The sequence below is a fragment of the Mobula hypostoma genome, chromosome 29, assembly GCF_963921235.1.
Source record: "Mobula hypostoma chromosome 29, sMobHyp1.1, whole genome shotgun sequence".
Taxonomy (NCBI): Eukaryota; Metazoa; Chordata; class Chondrichthyes; order Myliobatiformes; family Myliobatidae; genus Mobula; species Mobula hypostoma.
Window position 1 is genome coordinate 18,519,634 of NC_086125.1, and position 18,885 is coordinate 18,538,518.

Genomic DNA, 18,885 nt, shown 5'->3' on the forward strand with positions numbered 1-18,885 from the left:
TCTCAGAGCTAGTTGTGTCTGCTCCCACCCCGCCCCCCCCCATCCCTGGCACTCTTCCTCCACTACTTGTCCCACACCTCTCCCACGGTGCACCATCCTTGCAATACCCTTTGCTCCCTCCAGATTTACAAACTCGCTCTCTGGTCCACATTGCCACATTGACAAATACAGTACTGTGCAAAGGTCTTAGGTACCCTAGCTATATATATTTGGTGAAAACGTTTGCACAGATCTATATATATATTTTCTCTCACTTCTTATGGATGGTGTGTATGTGTATTATTCCCTCAATCTCTGGTTCTCTACCAGATCCTGGGAGCTTGAGGATTCAGCCAGTGAACATTTCTGAACTAAGATCTCATATGTTATTCCTGGGATTTGATAGAGCCACTTTCCCAGCCCAGATGTCATGGCTCCAAGAGCTCCTGTCACCACCAGCATTACTCTGGCTTTAATCTTCCACATCCTTTCTGTCTGCTCTTTCAAGCCCTGGTATTTTTTCAGCTTCTCATATTGTTCCTTCCTGACATTACTGTCATTCGGGATTGCCACATTTATTACTATTGCTTTCTTCCAATCCTCGTCCAACATTACCATGTCTCAATGGTTGGCCACTACCTGCTAGTCAGTCTGTATATAGAAGTCCACAGGATCTTAGGTCTGTCATTCTTCACTGCCTTCTAAGGTGTTTCCCATTTGGCTCAGTGCAGATGTTCCTGTACACAATTCCTGTAACATGTTCAGTGTGTGCTGTCCCTGCCTGCATTGTGCACCCTGCTACTATGTGCTGGATGGTTTCAGCAGATTCCTTGCCCATATGTTGGACTTGGGGTGGAATCCTCCATGTATTGTTAGTAGTTCCTGGGTCTTGATGTCTGTGGCTTGTAGTTTGCTCTTTGGCCAGCACATTATTGGAGCTGGGTATCTGCTGACTGGTAGGGCGGATGTGTTCATGGCTCTGATCTCTGTCTTCCCATTCACCTGGCTTTTCAGGACCTGTCTCACTCTTTGGGGCATTAGTGAGTCAATGTCTCTTTCATATTTGGCATAGAGCTTGATGTCATCCAGGAGGTGGCTGATAGTCACTTCACTTCTGCACCTGAACCCATACCCACTCTTTGAGATGATCTGGCTGAGCAGGTTCAAACCTATGCAGGAGGGATAGTGCATCACCTGGGTATATTTCACATCTGATGGCTCTTGTGCTGTTGGCATTGAGTTAACTTCTCGCATTGTCCTCCAACAGCCCATTGAGTTCTTGAAGGTCCTTAGCATCTTGTTGACCTTGTATAGAGACAGACATTGCAAGATCCATGTGTGGGACTTTGAGTTGTATGCTTTCTGGTCATCAATCCAGGCTGTGCTTAGGTTGGTTTGCCTGTTCTTGGAGTCTTGCATGACTACTTCGTCTAAGAATAGTTGGTGCTTGGAGCCTCTTGTTCCAATATCAACCCCCCTCTGAGCAGGGCTTAGGGACTTATACACATGTTCTTTCAGCTTGGTGGCTACCATACTTGATAGGAGCTTTCATGTTATTAACAGGCAGGTAGTTTGATAGTGTCGCTCCTTTGTGAGACTCCTTCGTTATGAGTACTGTCCTTCCTTGAGCTAGTTAGTCAGGGTGGAAGCCTGCTTCAAACAGCTGGCTCATTTGAGATGCCAACTCTGTATGTAAGGCTGTTAGTTTCTTCAGCCAATCGGAGTGGATCATGTCAGGCCCTGGTGACGGCCTCTTCTTACTTTCTACCCGTTTCAGGATATCTGCTGCTGTGATGCTGACTGGTTCTCCCTCTGGGAGATATATTGATTTATACATTATACCAACGAACTATTTATTTTCCAAAGGGGTATTCTTGACTCTGATCTTTACCAATCGACGACAGAGAAACAGAGCTTCCCTCCTATTGGTGCACATTATCACAGGCTTCTTTACAATCAATGCATAGGTCTCTCATTGGGCGGAATCAACGTAAAATTTCGGACTGTTTAGTTGAGGCAATGAGCATCGGGCCAGCTGCGAGAAGATAGGGTATAAAAGATGGCGGCTCTCGGGTAGAGGTATGTTGCTATCATGTGTGTTTTTCGCGGGAAGTGTTGGTTTATTGCTGATGCTCCTTAGGGGAAGTTTGCGGCTCCAATGTTTGGCAAAAGCTTGGAAAGTAGCGGTTTCCATGGAGAGAAATGAAATCTGACATTGAATCAAATTTGAGCTCCCACATCCATACAGTTGAGGTGCAAAGTGAATCTCCATTGAATACTGTAACAGTACAATGTGGGGAGCGCAATATATTGGTTCGCGTGGATAGGGATTTATTTAGAACAAACATCTGGTTAAAGCTGCTGACTTGACTCTGGGAGTAGCAGGTGGTCGACCAACATCACAAGATTTTGATCTTCTGTCAAAATCACAGTTTTCTTTGACTATGGACTGTATGAGTGTGGTAGTGAACTCCAGGTAATGCGGTTCTTTAAACCTAGTGTTTCTGGTTTTAATCAGTTGTATTTCCATGTCAAAGCTTATCTCCGAGTTCTGCTATTTCGTTTTTCTTCAAATTATATCCTACAGTACAGCTGCTCTCCGCGGCCACTTCACCGCGCGGCCTTTTACTAAAATTAGACTTGTTGTTGAACTTCTTTGTGAGTGACCTTACGTTTAATTTGTACGTCGGAAGTCTTAATATACACATTTGTAGAAGTCCCCAAGGGACTACGAATGTAGGTATTTAATTGCTGGTGAATAGCTCGACAATTCCAACTCTATCTGAGTTGGTTGAAGATAAAACCCGGCAGCATTAATGAAGACCAGTTTGACTGGAGTTCGGCTTAGACCGTAAAACACTTACAGCGGCTTTGCTCCTGCACATTCTTGCGCAAATGCATAGACAACACCCTCATTTAACGTCTAGTGATTGTACTTTGGAAATTATTAAGGATTATGAAAAGGTCAGACTCGCTGTTAAATTGAGGTAATTTCTTTCAGATGGTTGAAGATTTTCTTGGCTACACCATCCACCTGAACCCCAGACCCCGGCCTCGTGAAACTATTATTGTGCGAACTAATAGGGCAATCATTCCCATTCAATGTCGTTACTTTAGGTAACACACTGAAGTTATCGCAGAATTCATGACCAAATGCATATTCTCTGGTCTTATCAATACCCGCTCGTCCTCCCAGGAAAGCTAACGTGAGCAGTAACCCAATCCACCCCACGTGGATCCCGTTCAGCTCCTCCAGGTCTGGGGAAGGACAACTATCTTTCTCCCTGCGGCTAATGAATGGTATGTGTATGTAGGGCGCAGTTTCTTGGGCTGGACTACTGGAGTGTTGGTACAAGATCTCTAATTCTGTCTTGTCTCTTAGATGACTGGCTTACAGAGCGCGCCTCCTCCACCTACTACCTGGGCGAGCTCATTCACATCGAAGCCTCTGTTTCCATGATTAACCACGTGCCCCTGAAGCTCTACATTGACCGCTGTGTAGCCACACCGAGCCGGGACAGGGACTCCACCCCGAGATACAACATCATTGATCACCACGGGCAAGTGTCCTTTGGATTCCTCCAAATAATATTCCCTGTGACTATTTCTCGTGTTCATCTTGTTCAGATGTCTCCTGGACAGTGTGGCAGAGGGCTCCTTTTCCACCTTCGTGTTGGCCGGGGCAGACCGTGAGGTGGACAAACTCCGCTTTGGTTTAGATGCTTTCCGCTTCTCTGGAGATGAGCGTTCCCTGGTGAGGAATTAAACAGTGGGTTGTATATGTTGGCAAAGTTTCACGGAATAACCTTGTTCAATGTTTCCCTTAGATTTTCATCAATTGTCGCTTGAAAGTTGCTGCAGTTAATCGGAGCGAATCAATAACTAAAGCTTGCACTTTCCAGAGGACGCAGAACATGTAAGTTATTTTCCATCTCGGAGCTTGATTCTGGTGACCGATCTTAATGATGATGATGTTTTCTTGGTCAGGTGGGCTCCATTGGAAGAAACGAGCTTCGATGTCTGTGCCTGTTGTCGCCTGGGTGACTGTGCAGCCATAGGGGAGGGTGTCGTTTCTCCCAGAGGACGGAGGGAGGCTGGTAAGTTGCTCGTTCCTTCTGGATATGGGAGGTCGCTCTGTCTGTTACTTGATCAGTAATTTGCATTGCACAGAAATTCGATCCAGCGAAGTGGGAGGGCGAGGCCTCGCTTGGACCACTGGTCATTCTGGGGAACAGAGTGCCCGACCTGGCAACCCAATCCTTCAATGAGATCGAGTGACCCGGGATCCAAAACTCCACGAAGGGGTGAGTTCAAGCTCCCGTCTCTGCCACTTGCGATAGTTTCTCTGACTAACCTTTACTTCCTTTTGTAGGTGTGATATCTGAAACGGTTTCGATCATTCCTCCGGCCGTGACGGCTGCCTTTCTCGCAACTGCTGCTTTGATCGTTTTGTTCTTGTACAGGAAACGCAAGCAAACTTTGTTCAACTAGTTTTCAACTGCAGGAAAAAAGTGTAATTACTCATTTTTTGCTGTGTTAAATCTCTGGTGCCTATTTGGGACATTTGCTGGTTACATACTCTGCAATTAACCTCCAGATAGTGTCTCTTAGACACAAATACTAGAAATGCTACATGCCCGTGTAACCGTGTCGGTTACTTTCGTTCTGACATAATTTGTGCTACTTGTCATTTTTACTAGCATAAGTTTAATTGCTTCACTTTACAAGAGTTTGCGTGTCGTTTTTTTTTTCGCCCTTTAACTGGCTAACTCCTGACTTATGAGAGTAATAGGAAGGGCATTAGACTCCCATCAGATGTATGAGAAATGAATAGTATTGCCTGAAGCAGTATTTCAAACAATAGCCATAAAGGAAACTAAACCAATGTCATTGTTGTTCTGCATCTCAATTTCAATATTAAGTTGCAAACTGCCAGACAATTTAAAATGACAGTCCACTGAGTTCTGGATGTCAGATGGTTGGTGGAAGTCTGGGCTTCACAGGGAATGCCCTCCCTAGCTCTGAGTGAATTTTATAAGGTGTGCTGCCTCAAAGTGACATCCACTAAGGACTTCCATTATCCAAGCAATGCTGTTTTCACATCTACCATTGGGAATGAAGTACGGGAGCCTTGGATCCCACGCAACCAGGTTCAGTAACAGTTATTAACTTGTAACCATCAGGTTCCTGGACAAGTATGGATAACTACACTCACCTCACTACTAAACTGACTCCACAAACTGTAGACTTATTTTCAAGAACTTTAAACTTGTGTCCTCAGTTTTATTTATTTGCATTATTTGACTTTTGCACGTTGCTTCTTTTAGTTTGCCACATTCTATTGTATTTTAATTTCCTGTTAATGTAAACAAAGAAATGAATCTCAAGAGGGTGAATAGTACTTTGATAATTTGAACTGTGTGGTGGATTTGAGGTTGAAGGGACAAGTTCAACACTTATTGATGAACTGTTCAGTTCAACCCATTCCCCTCATCTTGAGCACAGGTGAACAGCTTAGAAGACCAAGGTAAGTTTAGATGTTTATTTGGCAGCGTGCAGCAGGACCTGATGCATTAAACTTGACAACTTTAGATAACCGAACATTCTGTTTGACAGACTTGGCTCGTTTGTAATTGACCATCCAACCGTGGTATTGATTTGTTTTCCCCCTCTATGGTATCACTGGACCATTCTGCATTCCCATTGACTGCCCTGCATCTTATTTTCTGTTGCCTTTGTTTGCTGTTGCAAAACAAATGCCAGCTGGGTAATGTTTTTGTCATTCTCAAAGTTCCTATTTTCTATCAGTTCCAAAAAGCAGTGTGAATCTAGAACTTGATTCTGTATACATTCCTTGAGGCTGGAAAAAGTGCAGTTAGTGAAATAGTGCCAGGATTTAAACTCCATGCAATGACAAAGGTTACTCATTTCCTGTCTGGGTTGGTGAGGATTGTAATATTCTCATGCAGCCGAACACTTTTTAGGACAGGATATAGTGTAGGATGCTTGCTCTTGCCCCACTGAACTCTTGCCTTAATATCTCTATTTTATCCCCCTTGGTTCAGTTCCTTCCTAATTGAGCTCTTCAATGACTTTAAGTTCCCTGGCCCCAGTCATCTCATTTTCACTTCATGTCCAGTCACTGTTTACTTCTACCCCCCATCAGGAGGGCCTTAAAAGCTATCCACTACTTTCTGGGCAATAGACCCAACCAGTTCCCTTCCATCTGGTGGAAATGACCATTACCTCTCAATTTCTCCTTCAAAACCAAGGTATAGCCATTAGCACCAGTAAAGGCCTCAGCTATGCCTGCCTTTTTGTTGGCTACATGGAATAGTCTATGATTCAAGCATATAATGCCATTCCTCCATAACTCTTCCTGTATTACAGTGATGCTGTTTCCTGTATCCATGGCAAGTTCATCAACTTTGCCTTCATAGTTCACCCTGCCTTCAAATTTAGTTGATACCTCTTCTCTTTCTTGATCTGCCTTCATCTCTGGAGACAGTCCAGCTACTGCTTTCACAAACCCAATGACTCACAGCTATCCTGACTATACCTCTTCCCACCCTGTCACTGTTTTTATATTAAAATGCCATTCCTCTTTCTCAGTTCCCTTGTGCCCACTACACTTGTTCTCAGGATAAGGCTTTTCATTCCAGAGCAACTAAGATGTCCTCCCTCAAATAACAGGGTTTGCCTTTCTCCACCATCAAAGCTGCCCTCACCTGCATCTCTTTAATTTTGCATAGATCTGCCCTCACAACATGGATAGGGTTCCTCTTGTCCCCACCTACCATGCCCCAAGCCTTCAGGTCCACCTCAAATGGGATCCCACCACCAAGCACATCTTCCCCTTCTTTCTTCTTCCCACTCACTTGTCCATTTGTCCCTCCCCACTAATCTCCCTCCCTGCATTTGTCCTTGAAAACAGAACAAGTACCACACCTGCCCCTACACTCCCTCACTCATACCATTCACAGCCCCAAACAGTCCTCCACGTGAGGTGACACATCACAAGTCAGTAGGGGTTATCTACTGTATCTGGTGCTCCCAGTGTGGCCTTCTGTTTATTGATGAGACCCATCTTAGATTTGCAGATTTCATCTGACATCTTCACTCCATCTCCACACAAAAAAATGGGATTTTCCAGTAGTCACCCATTTCAGTTCTACTTCCCCTTCTGACAGGTCAGTCCATGACGTCCTCTACTGCCACAATGAGGCCACATTCAGGTTGGAGGGGCCACACCTTGTAGTCTGTCTGGGTAGACTTCAACCTGATGGCGTGAGCATTGTTATCTCGAACTTCCTGGAGTTGCACCCTCTCCTCCTTCACCATCACCCCCCCCATTCTTCCCATCTCACACCTTCTTTCCTGCCCACCACCTCCTTTTTCTTCCATTCTCTCCTTTCAAGTTCCACCACCCACCAACTCTTTATCTCTTTCACTAATCAACTTCCCAGCTCTTTACTTCATCCCCTTCCCCTCTGCAGGTTTCACCTATCACTGCTACCTTGTACTATTTTCTTACCTCCCCCCCCCCCCCACCTCCTTCCCCTTCCTGAAGGGTCTCGGCCCAAAGTGTTGACTGTTTATTCCTAGCCATAGATGCTGCCTGACCTGCTGAGCTCCTCCAGCACGTTATGATTTGCTCTGGAATTCCAGTATTGTAGTACCTCTTGTGTCAATGTACTGTGGTCACCACCTAGACAAATAATTCAAGTTATTCTCATGCCACAGATAGCCAGAGTATAAACAGCATAAATATAATGTTTTGCTGCTGCAGCACAGTACATTAAAGTTTGGGTCCTATTTCTATTCTTAAATTAACATATACAAGCTTGTACAACAAAATAAACAGCTATATTTATGATATTAGTGTGTTTTAAGGGAACTATAGTCTGAGGTAGAATTAGTTTTCTAGGTTGGTTTAAGTACCTAATGGTAGTGAGAAAGAAGCTGTTGTTGACTCTTAAATTGTGGGTCTGCAGGTACTTCATTGCACCACTGACACAAGGGCATAGCCCAGATGATGTCATTGCCTCTTGTTGATGTCATTGGTGGTGGGGAGACCTTAGCCACACAGTCATAGATGTAGAGGCTCTTGCAACCCTAAGGTGCACCCGTGTCCGTAATCAATGAGATGAGTTTTCTGAGCTGTGCTGATTCTAGTCCTCTGCCTCACCCTCTCCCCCTCCCATTGTGGAAGCTTAGACAAAATCCAAATGCAATAGAGTTTGGTGATGTTTTAGGGGATGATGAGCTGCCTACAGTGAACAAGAGCCTGATATATTCAGGTTATTTGCTGCATGTGGTCCATAGCAGATTGGAGAGCCACTGTTTGGCTATAAGACATAGGAACAGAATAAGGCCATTTTGTCCACTGAGTCTGCTCTGCAATTCCATCATGGCTGATTTGTTCTCACTCTCCTCCCATTCTCCTGTAAGCATTGATGCCCTTACTAATCAATCTCTGCTCTAATTATACCAATAACTTTGTTTCCACACTTTCTATGGATTCTGAGGCTGCACTCTCCAGCCATCGACTCCTGCACTACAGGAAACGCCCTCTCCTTCTGGGCCTTTCACCTATTCTAGTGCACTTTTCAAAGAGTGACACACAGATCAGTTATTTTTCCCCAGTGATAGTTGCTGCTTGTGATACAGAGGAGATGTTTGCTGGTTTCAAAATTCACTTTCATTCACAAGTTGTACTCCAAAGTAACCAATCTAAATACACATGCAGAAACACCTCTGCAATATTCAGTAATGAGCTGAAAAGTGGCAAATAACAGAAGCTCCACAAAACATGAATGAGAAAGGATGTGTGTATGAAGGTGATGGATAGTCTCCACTTGCTGTGTACAGTTGTAGCAAGGGCCGACTCGACAGCATTTAGAACACAACAGCCAGCTTGATTGATGCCTCATCAACTGCCCTAACAACTTTCCACTGGGTCAGTGTCTGAGATACGTAGCATTTAGTGAATTTTCTCTCCATTGTTTCATCTCTTCAGTAAGGATGTAATGCTGGGCCTTTATAAAGCATTGGTCAGTCTGCACTTGGAGATTGTGAGCAGTTTTGAGCGCCTTATCTAAGAAGCATTGTGCTGGTATTGGAGTGGGTCCAGAAGAGGTTTGAGATTGAAAGGTTTAATGTTTAACCATTGATGGCTCTGGGCCTATACTCGCTGGAGTTTAGAAGAATGAGTGGTGATCTCATTGAAACTTTTTAAATATTGAAAGTCCTAGATATAGTTGATGATTCCTACAGTGGGGAAACAAATATCACGTCATTCATTACACTCGTGTGATTAGAGGTAATTCAGCCTGAGGCTCTCCTACCCAATCCTGCCCCTCCATGTACTATAGCAGGAGGAGCCTATACTGTGGTTCTTCCCACAGACCCTTGGCATTGGCAGCACAAATCTTCAGGACATCTGTCAGCCTGGACTGAGCCAGCCTGCAGCATCCCCTTGTGGATGTCTCACTGATGAAAGACCACATTTTGGGCAGACCAAATGGTGTCCTTCAGCGAGGTGATAAACTTCCAGCTGTAGTCCATGTCTACCTCATTGTGTGTGTCTCTAGAAACAACCACCTAGACAAACAGAGCCCTCTGTTACACAGCTGTTGGAGTTGAAAAAGGACATGTCCCTGGAATGAATGGACAGAATTAAGGAGGCTTATTTATCTGAGATTTGCTGAGGTAGTAATGATCTTCTGCTCCTTATTGTCCCGTGAGTTCTGATCCTTTAATTTAAAATATACTTAGAATAATTCATCTTATCTTGGATGGTAGAATGATACCGGCAAGGAAATGATGCAAGGAAATGTTGTCTGTGTGGAATTTGCATATTCTTCCTGTAGCCACGTGGGTAACTTTTTAGGTATTCTGATTTTTCTCCCACCTCCCAAAAATGGGCTGGTGTCGTCCTCTATTGCCACAATATGGCCATTCTCAGTTTGGAGGAGCATCACCTCATATTCTGTCTGGGTAATGTCATAGGGATCTACCCCTTAATAGCAATAATCAAAGGCACAGGGAGAATCTATGTACTGGCAAGTCACCTTTATTATTTCAACTAAAAAGCATGTGGGTTCACAAACCAACTACCTGTGTGCACACCACTAGAATTTCTTGACCCTCCATGAATAGGAAATGAAGAAAAATGGTATTACTCAGAACAGTTGTCAGTGCTGGCCAGGTGTTCCTCATGGCCCAATTGCCATGTGTTCATGTGGTCCTTCTCTGGTTGTTCTTTGGTTGCTGTAGAGTCATCACCCTTCTATATTTGGAACTCATGACTCTGTGTTCCTCATCAGTTGAACTGATGGATCTCCATTGCATTTGTTCAATGTCACCTGACCTACCTGGGCCATCTTACTAGCTCTAGTCCAGGGCTGCAACTAACGCGTTCTATGGTTTCTGCTCCCCCTCCCAGTTTTGTGCCTTTGTTCCTTTCAAATCTGACTGATTCAAAGCTAGGCGACTCAGACACTGAGTCTAATGTGATTACAGATCACTTCTCCACCAAGTCTGTCACCTTGCATAATACATAACTGCTCGTCTGAGAATGGTCTTGGGTTTAGCAGGTCGTTACCTGAAGCTCCTTGTGTCCACATTGAATTGCTCTGATTAGATTGTCCCAGAGCAAGAAACTGTTCTGAGTTCACAACATGGAAGGAAACGGAGACATTTGGTTTGTCTGCTCCCCCTGTCCTTGATTCATCCAAAACCACTGATTTGCAGATGGTTGTTCCTTCTGACTAATAGTAGCCTCAAATGACAACATGACTATTGATTTCTCTAAATTCCAGTAACTTCTCTTCCCTCCCCTTATCTTATACCAGATTCCTTCCACTTCAGCCCTTACCTTTTCCAATTATCTCCTCCAACTTCTCACTTTATCCCCCCCCTTCCGCACCAACCTATCTTCCCCCGCAGCTGGATTCATCTATTTGCTTGTGCTCCTTCCACTGCCCCCACCTTATTCTGGCTTTTTCTCCCCCCTTTCCAGTCTTCCAGTCCTGATGAAAGGTCCTGGCCTGTAACATTGATTCTCTTCTTTTCCATAGATGCTTTCTGAGCTACCGAGTTCCTGCAGCATCTTCCATGTGTTACTCTGAAATTCCTCATCTGCAGAATCTTGTGTCCTAGTCTGACAGGCAATATTGGCATGCAGGCCGCCTTCAGTCAGGCTGTTGTTGCAGGTGTACAAGACATGGAGTCTGCATATAGACTGCGGTGTATAGTTCTGCTTACCTTGCAGACAAAATGTCCTTAAGCAGGAAAGTGTGCAAAGGAGATCTAAAGGAATGCTGTCTAGATTCAAGAACCTCTATTAAAGAGTTTAGGGCATTACTCCTTAGAGTAAGAGACTGAGGGGTTACATCAGACAATCATGATGGGCATAGATAGGGTGGTCTTTTTCCAGGTGAAAGAATCAAAAACTAGAGGGCACAGAGGTAAGGTGAGAGGAGATGAATCTTGAGGGGCAGCCTTTTCAGTGTGGAATGAGGTGACAAAGTTATTGAGGTAGGTACAATTACAACCATGCCTAGATATTTGGGCACAGATATATAATGTTTAGAGGGATAATGACCAAATGTGGACAGATGGGATTTGCTTAGTCAGGCATCTTGGTTGGAGTAAAATAGTTGGGCTGAAAGAGCTGTTTTCATTTACAGCATGCAGTCAGGCCATTCAGCCTCAACTCTTCCATGCCAACCAAGGTGCCATCTGTGCTAGTCATATTTGCCGCATTTGGCCCATATCTCTAACCTTCCCTATCCAAGGGTGGTATCCAGCATTAAGGTAGACTTATCCATTTCCATCATGCGCAAAATCCTCCACAGCATTGAAAATATCTATAGGTGGTGACTCAAAATGTGACGTCCATGAATAAGGATCCTCACCATCGGGGCCATGCCTCTTGTACAATCATAAGAGAATAGTTTTTTGCACCATTCTCGGTAAACTCTAGACTGTTGTGCATGAAAATCACAGGAGATCAGTAGTTTCTCAGATACTAAAACCTCCCACCTGCCACCAAAAAATCATTGCACAAAGTCACTTATGTCATATTTCTTCTCCATTCTGATACTTTGTCTGAAGAAATGAACCTGTTGACCATGTTTGCATCCTTTTATGCATTGGGTTGCTGCCACACAATTGGCTGATTAGATACTTGCATTAACAACACTGGCTCCCCACTCTGCCTTGGAACACCTGGTCTATAGTAATATCTACATAAGGCTGCTGTTTATTGATTACAGTTTAGTGTTCAACACTATTATCCTCTCAGTATTAATCAACAGGTGACAAATCCTGGGCCTCAGTACCTCCCTCCTCAACTAGATCCTTGACTTCCTCACTGGGAGATCAGTCAGTACAGATTGGAAATAACATCTCCTCCTTGCTGACAATCAATGCTAGCACTCCTCAAGGATGTGCACTTAGCACGGCTCAAATGCCATCTATACACTTGCCAATGACAATGTTGGCACAATTTCAGATGGTAATGGGGTGGTGTATATGAGTGAGATAGATCAGCTGGTTGAGTGGTGTCTCAACAACCTTGCACTCAACATCAGTAAGACCAAGGAATTGATGGTGAACTTCAGGAAAGGAAGTCAAGAGAACACAAACTGGGCCTTTATTAAGGGATTCACAGTGAAAATGGTAAGCTGTTTCATGTTCATGAGTGTCAGCATCTCTAAAGATCTTTGAGCTTCAGGAAACATTACATCTAGTGATCATAATGCCATTAGTATCAAGGCAATTTTGGAACAGGGGAAGTCTGGTCCTCGGGTTGAGATCGTAAGTTGGAGAAAGGTGTATTTTGACGGGATCAGAAAGGATCTGGCAAGTGTGAATTGGGATGGGTAGTTATCTGACAAAGATGTACTTGAAAAATGGGAAGACTTCAAAGGTGAAATTTTGGGAGAACAGTGTGCATGTTTCTGTCAGAATAAAAGGCAAGGATTGTAGGTTTATATAACCTTCATTTTTGAGAGATATTGAGGCCCTGGTTAAGAAAAAGTAAGTACTTGGCAGGTATAGGCATGCAGGAACAAATGAGGTACTTGAGAATTATACAAAATATAAGAGAACCCTTAAGGAAAGCAGGAGGGCTAAAAGGAGGCATGAACTTGCTCCAGCAGACAAGGTGAAGGAGAATCCCAAGGGCTTTCACAGATGTATTAAGAGCAAAATAATTGTAAGGGGCAAAAATAGTCCTCTGGAAAGTCAGTGGTTATCTATGCATAGAGCCAAAAGAGATGGGGATTATCTTCAATGGGTTCTTTGCATTTGTATTTACTCGGGAGATGGAGACAGTCTATAGATATGAAGTAATGCAGCAGTGAGGTCATGGACCTTGTACAGATAAAAGATGGGATGTTTGCTTTCTCTTGAGGCAAATTAAGGTGGATAAATCCCCAGGGCCTGACAATGCGTTCCCTTGCAGAAGTTGTAAGGACTCTAGCACAGTTATTTAAAACATCCTTAGCCATGTGTGAGGTGCCCGAGGACTGGAGGATTGCTAATCTTGTTCCATTGTTCAAGAAAGGCCCTAAGAGTATCCTGGAACTTGTAGCCTGGTGAGCCTGACGTCAGTGGGAAAGTTATTGGAAGGTATTCTAAGAGACCAGACATAAGTATTTGGATGGACAGAAGCTGATTAGGGAAGGTCAACATGTCTGTGTGGCAAGTCATATCTAACCAATTCTATAGAGTTTTTTGAGAAAGTTACCAGGAAAGTTGATAAAGATAAGACACTGGATGTTGTGTACATGGACTTTAGCAAGGCCTTTCACAATACAGGTATCTCGCTTGGGGGGGTTGGACATGAAGGTTCAATTGCTTGGCATTCAAGATGAGATAGTAAATTGGATTAGACATTGGCTTTGTGGAAGAAACCAAAATGTGGTTGTAGGTAGTTGCCTCTGACTGGAGGACTTTGACGAGTGGAGGGCTGCAGGGATCGCTGCTGGGTCTGTCATTTGGCATCTATATCAATGATCTGGATGATAATGTAAACAGGATCAGCTAATTAGTGGATGATACCAAGAATTGGGGTGCAGTGGATCTGGGAATGCAGATCCACATTTCCTTAAGTGTTGTCACAGCAAGATAGGATCATAAAGCTTTTGGTACATAGGCCTTCATAAACCAATTTATTGCATACAGGAGTTGGGATGCTATCTTGAAATTATATTAGACATTAGGGTATTGTGTGCAGTTTTGGTCATCTACCTACAGGAAAGATAATAAGATTGAAAGGGCAGAGAAAATTTACAAAGATGTTGCTGGGACTTGAGGACCTGAGTTTTAAGGAAAGGTTGAATAGGTTAGGAATTCCTAGAATGTAGAAGATTGAAAGAAGATTGAAGGAAGATTTGATTTTTCCACTTTAGTTGGGTGAGACTACAACTGGAGGTAATGAGTTAAGAGTGAAATGTGAAATATTTAAGGGACCATGAGGAGGATGCTCCTCACTCAGAGGGGAGAGAGTGTGGAATGAGCTGCCAGTGCAAGTGCTGGATGCAGGGTCCATTACATTTAAGAGAAATGAGGACAGGCACACAGATGGTAGGTATATGGAGAACTATGGTCTGGGTGCAGATGAATGGTTTGGCATGGACTAGATGACCTGAAGGGCCTGTCTGTGTTGTAGCATTCTATGACTATCTGTCCTGGGCCCAACATGTTCATGCAATTATAAAAAAAAAAGTCAGGACAGTGACTATATTTCATCAGCAGTTTGAGGGAACTTGCTATGTCACAAAAGATCATCTGGTATGGAGGGATGGAGGGCACAGGATCGGCGAAAGTTGCAAACTCAGCCTGCTCAATTATGGGCACTAGCCTCCCCAGCATTAAGGATGTCTTCAAAAGGTAATGACTCACAAAGGTGGCATCCATCATTAATGACCCTCATCACCCAGAATGTGCCTTCTCATGCTACCATAGAGGAGGAGGTACAGAAACCTACATATATGCACTCCACTTTCTTCAGAATAGCTTCTTCCTCTCTGCCATCAGATTTCTGAATGGACAATGAAGTCATATACCCTACTTCAGCATTTTATTTTGCTTTCTTTTTGTACTACATAATTTATATATTGTAATTTATGCAACAAAAAGCCATTTGACAATTATAAAGAAACATTGTACAATGATAATGTTTAGAAGTATAGATCTGGAGAAAAATATACATACAATCATATATATCAACATGTACTTTAAATCACCTTTCCTAAGGCTGCTTACATTAAGTGTTTACAGTGCAGTGGCTGTGGTCATAAATAGGAAGGCAGCGGGGGACTAACGGGAATAGTTGATCAGATTAACAGCCTGGGGAAAGAAACTTTTAAGATGGCATGAAGTTCTTGTTTTAATGGCCCTAAAGCACTTTTCCGAGAGGAGCTTTTGGTAAAAGTAGTTTTCTGGATTTTGTGTGCAGCCTTTTGCTGTATAATCTCATGGTAATGACAGCCTCAAACTCCACTAGCTTTTCTGTAAAGTCCCAAGAACCTACAATATATTTGCTTAACTAATTTGAGGTGCACTGACAGTCACAGTAATAACTGGATGGGTGCATATGTCCACCTTGCCCTGATAAAACAACATAAATACAATAAATCTGAGATCATTATGGATGAAAATGCCATTCACTGCTTTGAACATGCAACAATGGAGCGGAGCACAGTACAGGCCCTTTGGCCCACTATATTGTGCCAACCTTTTAACCTACTCTAAGATTAATCCAATCTTCCCCTCCCACGTGGCCTTCCATTTGATTTTCATCAATAGGTCTACCTAAGAGTCTCTTAAATGTCTGCGATATATCTGCTTCTGTCACCATACCTTGCAAAGTGTTCCATGTAACCATCTCCCTCTGTACTTCTTTTAAAAAAAACTAATCTCTGATACCTACCCCCAAAACTTTCCTCCAATCACCTCTGATATTAACTATTACGGCCCTGGAGGTGAAGTTGGTGACTGTCTCCTCTATCAATAGCTCTCATCATCTTGTACATCTCTGTCAAATCACCTCTCACTCTCATTCACTCCAAAGAGAAAAATCCTCATATTAAGGGGAAAATAATGCTGCAGCTGATTGCCTTACAGCCAGCCACTGAGGCCATACAACCATCGGGTTGACTGCCAGTATGGCAGCTACCCCAGTGGTCTATCTTGACAGAACAGTAGTCTTGGGCCTGCAGTTGGCCGACATTAAGTTCAGGGAAGCTGGGGTTTCTCTCCCATGCGCTAGCTCAACCATCCTCGCCCCATCATGCCCACAAACTGGAGGTGGACTGTTTTTGACTCCGTACATGGTCTCTCGCAACCAGGCTGGAAGGTTCACAGAAACTGGTTGGCACTAAAGTTTGTGTGGCACAACCTTCAAAAGGACGTGTGTGGCTGGACTGCAGCCTGTGAAAGCCAACGGGCAAAAATTAGTCATCATGTCCAGGTGACATTGGCACCTTTTGAGGTCCATGAACAATGGTTTGACCATGTCAATGTGGACCCCTTTCCTCTCTTCTTCATCTCCTCCCAGCAGTTTCACACACCCCCTTACCATAGCGGATAGTACCACCAGGTGGCCAGAGGTGATCCCTCTAGCATTGACGATGGCCGCAAACATGACTTGGACATTCTTCAGCAATCGGGGTTGCTCGTCTGGCACCCCATCTGATATTTCCAATGACTGTGGTCCCCAATTCATATCAAACCTCTGGGTTGCTATGGCCTAGCACCTCTGCGTTAGGCTATATTACACCATGCATATCACCTGCAGTCCAATGGCCTACGCCAGCGGTATCACTGCTCCTTAAAGTCTGCTCTGAGGGGCTTTCCTAACTGATGAGTGTTGGTATGATCATCCCATGGGTCCTGGTCGGGGCTCAGAACAGCTCCAAAAGAGGGCCCGCCGACGTCCATGGCTGAGTTGGTATATGGGCAGCCGATACGAGTGCTAGGTTAATTCATTCCTGATGCCCGGAATGCCTGTGTTACACCCTCCACAGTAAATTCAATTCCTTTTCACCTATTCCTCCCACCCATCATGGCGTGCCGTACAGCACTCTTGGGTTTCTGTTGGCCTACATTCCGCCTCGTTTGCTTTCGTTCGCCATGACACACACCAGCATCCCCTTAAGCCCCCTTACGATGACCCGTTCTGCGTTTCAGAACGGGGAGAAAAGACTTTTATCACAGAAGAGAGGGGTAAACCTGAACGTATTGCGGTAGATCGCCTTAAACCGGCCCACCGAGATTTAGAAGTTTCTGTGACTGTGACCGTGACCCTGCCCCTGCCATCGTGACAGGACCATGAGCATCTGGACGAGCCAGAGGCACCAGATGTTCCTCCACCCCAGGAACATGGGACCCGAGCCAGGCGGCTCGTCCGAGCTCTGCACAGGCTCACAATGACGGTTTTAGTGAATTCTGAGGGTGGGTTGGGGGGGGGGGGAGTGCTGTGTAGGGTAACATAATTGGTTGAAATGTACATAATTCGTCACCACCGACATTGATTTGGGGTTTCACTTTAAGAGGCTGGTCTGACGTAATGCCGTAATTAAGTAACGGGTTTTAGCGGGCTTTGTGTTCAGTTTTTTGATGTTCGATAAATGAGTTGCTACAGCTTTTCTGAAACATAAGAAGCCTCTGGCGTTTTATTTGTGAAAATCTACATATACTCCAGAAGGGAAGTAAACATTTAAAGTTGTATCTTTCTAAATGTAATACAGTTCCAATCCTGGATCCAATACATCAACTGTACTCAGCTGCTTCCTGAACGCTTGTACTTTCTAATTTGGCCATCACACTCATTTCATAGAACACACAAACATGGACATTGCTGATTGACTGTAATCACACAAACTAATGTAGGGAAAGGTGCCTAAAATGTCTAAAGTGGTTTCAAGGCGAAGGGATCCTCTGGCTGGGACTATAGAATTAAAAATAGTTAATAATGCAACAATCTACAGGTGGGTCAAGGAGGAACAAAAAGTATTCTGCCCTCGCTCAAGAATTTTCCCTGCTTTCTTAAGCTAGACAGATAACTCCAGTCTTGATTAGCAGTAGTTGAAGGGAGTTTTATTATTCACCAACGTATTACAGCACCCAAGTAGTCGGTGTAAAAAAACAGTACTTCTCGGCTTTCTAACTAAAGACAAATTCAAACGTTGATTAAAATTCCTTCGCCTCTAACAAAGTGCTTCTGACTACTAAATGAATTGTACAGACTATATAAATAGCTGCCCTGACGATGAAAGCTAATTGCTTAACAACACGATAATGAGCAATCAACAACAACTGTGAACCCACAAGTAGGCAGTGCGATCCAGTAATTAGAATTAAAATAAAAATCCAAATCAGGAAAGACATAACAGGAAGAGGATTCTACATCACTGTTAATGTCACATAAGATGTCATTTTATTAACTGTCGGATTAATGAACTTTGAAAGAAACATGGGCAATAATTTGAGAAGTAGCTTCAGGTTCCAGAGAGAGTAAAGGTTGGTGCAGAGAAATAGGGATGGTTAACACAATCAACTTGTACAGATACTAGATGCTGTGTAGGAGTGGGATGAAGAGGGGAAGAGTGTAACAGATGGTAAATGAAAATTCTGAACTGGCAGCAGCTAACAGTTCTTGCAGAGATTTCTACCTGGATTAGCAGAGGCTCAGATTCAGGACTCCTTACACATAATAGTATTCAATGATTGGCCGAATTTTAGTTTTTCATGTGAGAATGTATGTAATGCAATAATTAAGTAGGTGAATTTGAATGATGGCTGTTTTGTATTAATGATACTGTGTAGCAAGGTGCCTTATATTGGGCACTAAAGCAACTATAGTGTAAGTCACTGACCGATCTGGGGGAG

The 18,885-nt window shown here is 43.7% G+C and overlaps 1 protein-coding gene across 1 annotated transcript in view; it reads left to right on the plus strand.

Moving 5' to 3' along the window:
* The first annotated feature begins 2,603 nt into the window (after positions 1-2,603).
* The window catches only part of LOC134339288 (zona pellucida sperm-binding protein 3-like), a 57,919-nt gene continuing 41,637 nt past the window's right edge, over positions 2,604-18,885 (plus strand). The window contains exons 1-6 of the mRNA XM_063035665.1: positions 2,604-3,096; positions 3,176-3,279; positions 3,362-3,539; positions 3,607-3,733; positions 3,807-3,895; positions 3,967-4,076. Coding sequence (XP_062891735.1) covers positions 2,981-3,096; positions 3,176-3,279; positions 3,362-3,539; positions 3,607-3,733; positions 3,807-3,895; positions 3,967-4,076 — 724 coding nt within the window. The 5' untranslated portion in view covers positions 2,604-2,980. The remainder of the gene's footprint in view (positions 3,097-3,175; positions 3,280-3,361; positions 3,540-3,606; positions 3,734-3,806; positions 3,896-3,966; positions 4,077-18,885) is intronic.